Source organism: Palaemon carinicauda, chromosome 13 (assembly GCF_036898095.1).
Source record: "Palaemon carinicauda isolate YSFRI2023 chromosome 13, ASM3689809v2, whole genome shotgun sequence".
In the NCBI taxonomy this organism is placed as follows: Eukaryota; Metazoa; Arthropoda; class Malacostraca; order Decapoda; family Palaemonidae; genus Palaemon; species Palaemon carinicauda.
In genome coordinates, this window is record NC_090737.1 from 82,803,821 (window position 1) to 82,809,423 (window position 5,603).

Genomic DNA, 5,603 nt, shown 5'->3' on the forward strand with positions numbered 1-5,603 from the left:
CTAACCAATCAGATAGTAGGCAACTTTTCCGAGCTAAAAGGGCACCGCTGAGAGTCGGTGCAAATGCCTCATTAAAAAGAATTGAGTATAGTGCGATTTGAAGTAGTTAAAAACAGCAAATCAATGTGGGCAAGGATCATCAATGATATTTATTTCCTATCACCCATAATGATAAGAGAGAGAGAGAGAGAGAGAGAGAGAGAGAGAGAGAGAGAGAGAGAGAGAGAGAGAGAGAGAGAGAGAGAGAGAGAGAGATTTCTCTCCCTGAAAATCAAACTTTTTTGGTGTATGAAAATGAGAGAGAAAGAGTGTAAATATATTCTGTATATATAAGAACGTATGTGGGGGCCCAGAGAGAGAGAGAGAGAGAGAGAGAGAGAGAGAGAGAGAGAGAGAGAGAGAGAGAGAGAGAGAGAGAGAGAGAGACAGTAGCACTGATGCCCTCAGATCCTGTTGATTCCGACACTGCCACCTTTAACCGAGGTGCCAGGTTACATACATAATATAGGCACTGGAAGCTTGTCTCTGCGGATCAAATGGAACAGGAAGGTCTTGGGGATGTCATACGGAATTCAAGGGGTACAGACATACAGGGCTTCTCTTGTAAGGGGGAAAAGGAAATGGGTGGCGTGGGAGAGAGAGAGAGAGAGAGAGAGAGAGAGAGAGAGAGAGAGAGAGAGAGAGAGAGAGAGAGCAACGGGGGCGAGTTGGTACTGAGAAAGCAACGGTGGGTTGTGGTTGAAACTGAGAGCTAAGATTGGTTAAAATTGGTATTGAGAGCAACGGGGTTAGCGTTGGTATTGAGAGCAACGGGGTTAGGGATGGTACTGATAGCAACGGGGTTAAGAGATGGTAGTGAGAGCAATGGGTTAAAGGCTGGTACTGAGAGCAACAGGGTAAAGGTTGGTACTGAGAGCAACGGGGGTTAAGAGATGGTACTATTATTATTATTATTATTATTATTATTATTATTACTTGCTAAGGTATAACCCTAGTTGGAGAAGCAGGATGCTATAAGCCCAGTGGCTCCAACAGGGAAAATAGCCCAGTAAGGAAAGGAAACAACGGAAAATAAAATATTCCAAAAAGTGTGCCCGAGTGTACTCTCGAGCAAGAGAGCTCTAACCCAAAACGGTGAAAGACCATGGTACAGTTGCTATGGCACTACCCAAGACTAAAGAACAATGGTTTGATTTTGGAGTGTCCTCCTAAAAGAGCTGCTTACCATAGCTAAAGAGTCTCTTCTACCCTTATAAAGAGGATAGTGGCCACTGAACAATTACAGTGCAGTAAGAAGAATTGTTTGGTAATCTCCGTGTTGTCAGGTGTATGAGAACAGGAGAATATGTAAAGAATAGGCCAGACTATTCAGTGTATGAGTGTGTATGCAAAGGGGAAATGAACCGTAACCAGAGAGAGGGATGCAATGTATTACTGTCTAGCCAGTATCTCAACGGGTGGCTGGTACCCTGGTTAACCTACTACAGGGTTAAGAGACGGTACTGAGAGCAACAGGGTTAAGAGATGGTACTGAGAACAACGGGGTAAAGATTGGTACTGGGAGCAGCGGGGGTTAAGAGATGGTACTGATAGCAAAGGCGTTAAGAGATGGTACTGAGAGCATGGGGGTAAAGGTTGGTACGGAGAGTAACAGGGTTTAAGAGATGGTTCTGAGAGCAACAACGTTAAGGTTGGTACTGAGAGCAACGGGGTTAAGAGATGGTACTGAGAGCGATCGGGTTAGGTATGGTATTGAGGGCAACAGGGTAAAGGTTGGTACTGAGAGCGAGCGGGATAGGTATGGTATTGAGAGCAATGGGGTACAGGATCGTACTGAGAGCGAGCGGGTTAGGTATGGTATTGAGAGCAACGTGGTAAAGGTTCGTACTGAGAGCAAGCGGGTTAGTTATGGTATTGAGAGCAACGGGGTAAAGGTTGGCACTGAGAGCGAGCGGGTTAGGTATGGTATTGAGAGCAACGGGGTAAAGGTTGGCACCGAGAGAAAGTGGTTAGGTATGATATGGAGAGCAATGGGGTAAAGGTTGGTACTGAGAGCAAGTGGGGTTAAAAAATAGTACTGAGAGCAATGAGGTTAAGGTTGGTACTGAGAGCAACGGGGTTTAAGAGATGGTACTGAGAGCAAGCGGGCTAGGTATGGTTTTGAGAGCAACAGGGTAAAGGTTGGTACTGAAAATGAGCAAGTTAGGTATGGTATTCAGAGCAATGAGGTAAAGTTTCATACTGAGAGAGAGCGGGCTACGTATGGTATTGAGAGCAATGGGGTAAAGGTTCGTACTGAGAGCGAGTGGGTTAGGTATGGTATTGAGAGCAACGGGGTGAAGGTTGGAACTGAGAGGAAGCAGGTTAGGTAGGGTATTGAGAGGAATGGGGTGAAGGTTCGTACTGAGAGCAAGCGGGTTAGGTATGATATTAAGAGCAACGGGGTAAAGGTTGTGACTGAGAGGAAGCAGATTGGGTAGGGTATTGAGAGCAACGAGGTGAAAGTTCGTACTGAGAGCGAGCGGGTTGGGTATAGTATTGAGAGCAACGGGGTAAAGGTTCGTACTGAGAGCGAGCGGGGTAGGTATGGTATTGAGAGCAACGGGGTAAAGGTTGGCACCGAGAGCAAACAGGTTAGGCATGGTGTTGAGAGCAACGGGGTATAAGTTCGCACTGCTAGCAAGCGAGTTAGTTATGGTATTGAGAGCAATGGGTTAATGGTTGGCACTGAAAGCAAGGGGGTTAGGTGTGGTATTGAGAGCAACGGGTTAATGGTTAGCACTGAGAGCAAGAAGGTTAGGTATGGTATTGAGAGACGGGGTGAAGGTTGGCACTGAGAGCAAGCGGGTTAGGTATGGTATTGAGAGCAACAAGGTAAAGGTGGCACTGAGAGCAAGCAGGTTAGGTATGGTGTTGAGAGCAAGAAGGTTAGGTATGGTATTGAGAGACGGGGTAAAGGTTGGCACTGAGAGCAAGCGGGTTTGGTATGGTATTGAGAGCAACAAGGTAAAGGTGGCACTGAGAGCAAGCAGGTTAGGTATGGTGTTGAGAGCAACGCGGTGAAGGTTGGCACTGATAGTAAGCGGGCTAGGCATGGTATTTAGAGCAATGGGGTAAAGCTTGGAACTGAGAGCAAGCGTATTTGGTATGGTATTGAGAGCAACGGGTTAATGGTTGGCACTGAGAGGAAGCGGGTTAGGTATGGTCTTGAGAGCAACGAGGTAAATGTTGGCACTGAAAGGAAGCGTAGTAGGTATGGTATTGAGAGCAACGGGTTAATGGTTGGCACTGAGAGCAAGCTGGTTAGGTATGGTATTGAGAAAAATGGGGTAAAGGTTGGCACTGAGAGCAAGCGGGTTAGGTGTGGTATTGAGAGCAACGGGGTAAAATTTGGCACTGAGAGGAAGCTGGATAGGTATGGTATTGAGAGCTAATGGTTAATGGTTGGCACTGAGAGCAAGAGGGTTAGGTATGGTATTGAGAGTAACTGGGTAAAGGTTGGCACTGAGAGGAAGCGGGTTATGTATGGTATTGAGAGCAACGGGTTAATGGTTGGCACTGAGAGCAAGCAGGTTAGGTGAAGTGTTGAGAGCAATGGGGTAAAGGTTGGCACTGAGAGCAAGCGTGTTAAGTATGGTATTTAGAGCAACGGGGTAAAGGTTGGCACTGAGAGCAAGCGGGTTAGGTATGGTATTAAGAGCAAAAGGTTAATGGTTGGAACTGAGAGCAAGCCTGTTAGGTATGGTATTGATAGCAACAGAGTAAAGGTTGGTACTGAGAGTAAGCGGGTTAGGTATGGTATCAACAGCAACGGGGTAAAGGTTGGCACTGAGAGAAAGCGGGTTAGGTTTGATATTGAGAGCAAGGGGTTAATGGTTGGCCCTGAGAGCAAGCGGGTTGGGTATGGTATTAAGATCAACGGTGTAATGGTCGGCACTGAGAGGAAGCGGGTTAGCTATGGTAGTGATAGCAATGGGTTAATAGTTAGCACTGAGAGCAAGCGGGTTGGTTATGGTATTAAGATCAACGGGGTAAAAGTTGGCACTGAGAGGAAGCGGGTTAGATATGGTATTGAGAGCAACGGGTTACTGGTTTGCACTGAGATCAAGCGGGTTAGGTACGGTATTGAAGAGCAACGAGGTAAAGGTTGGCACTGAGAACAAGGGGGTTAGATATGGTATTGAGAGCAACGGGTTAATGGTTTGCACTGAGATCAAGCGGGTTAGTTATGGTATTGAGAGCAACGGGGTAAAGTTTGGCACTGAGAGCAAGCAGGTTAGGTATGGTGTTGAGAACAACGTGGTAAAGGTTGGTATTGAAAGTAAACGGGCTAGGCATGGTATTGAGAGCAATGGGATAAAGGTTGGAACTTAAAGCAAGCGGATTAGGTATGGTATTAAAAGCAACGGGGTAAAGGTTGGCACTGAGACCAAGTGGGTTGGGTATCGTATTGAGAGCAATAGGTCAATGGTTGGCACTGAGACCAAGCGGGTTTGGTATGGTATTGAGAGCAACGGGGTAAAGGTTGGCACTGAAAGCAAGTGGGTTAGGTATGGTATTGAGAGCAAGCGGGTAAAGATTGGCACTGAGAGGAATTGGGTTAGGTATGGTATTGAGAGCAACGGGGTAAAGGTTGGCACAGAGAGAAACCGGGTTAGGTATGGTATTGAGAGCAACGGGTTAATGGTTGCTTCTAAGAGCAAACGGGTTACGTATGGTATTGAGAGCAAGGGGGTAAAGGTTGGCACTGAGAGCAAGCGGGTTAGGTATGGTATTGACAGCAACGCGTTAATGGTTGGCATTGAGAGCAAGGGGGTTAGGTATGGTATTCATAACAACGGGGTAAAGGTTGGCACTGAGAGCAAGCGAGCTAGGTATGGTATTGAGAGCAACGGGATAAAGGTTGGCACTGAGAGCAAGCAAGTTAGGTATGGTATTGAGAGCAACGGGGTAAAGGTTGGCACTGAGAGCAAGCAGGTTAGGTATGGTATTGAGAGGAACTCGTCAATGGTTGGCACTGAGAGCAATAAGGTTAGGTGTGGTATTGAGATCAACGGCGTAAAGGTTGGCACTGAGAGCAAGCAGGTTAGGCATGGTATTGAGAGGAATGGGGTAAAGGTTGGAACTGAGAGCAATAGGGTTAGGTAGGGTATTAAGATCAACGGGGTAAAGGTTGGCACTGAGAACAAGCTTGTTAGGTATGCTATAGAGAGCAACGCATTAATGGTTTGCACTGAGACCATGCGGGTTAGGTATGGTATTGAGAGCAACAGGTTAATGGTTGGCACTGAGAGCAAGAGTGTTAGGTATGGTATTGAGAGCAACGGGGTTAAGGTTAGCGCTGAGAGCAAACGGGTTAGGTATGGTATTGAGAGCAATGGGATAAAGGTTGGAATTGAGAGCAAGTGGGTTAGGTATGGTATTGAGAGGAATGGGGTAAAGGTTGGAACTGAGAGCAAGAGGGTTAGGTATGGTAATAAGAGCAACGGGGTAAAGGTTGACGTTGAGAGCAAGCTGGTTAGGTGTGGTATTGATAGCAACTGGTTAATGGTTGGCACTGAGAGCAAGCGGGTTAGGTATGGTATTGAGAGCAACGGGGTTAA

General features: G+C 46.6%; 1 protein-coding gene across 1 annotated transcript; it reads left to right on the forward strand.

Moving 5' to 3' along the window:
- Positions 1-3,440: 3,440 nt before the first annotated feature.
- Positions 3,441-5,148, forward strand: LOC137651673 (uncharacterized). The gene is made up of 4 exons (XM_068384894.1): positions 3,441-3,572; positions 3,660-4,117; positions 4,377-4,902; positions 4,957-5,148. Exons 1-4 carry the CDS (start codon positions 3,441-3,443, stop codon positions 5,146-5,148), a joined length of 1,308 nt encoding a protein of 435 aa, XP_068240995.1.
- The last annotated feature ends 455 nt before the right edge of the window (positions 5,149-5,603 follow it).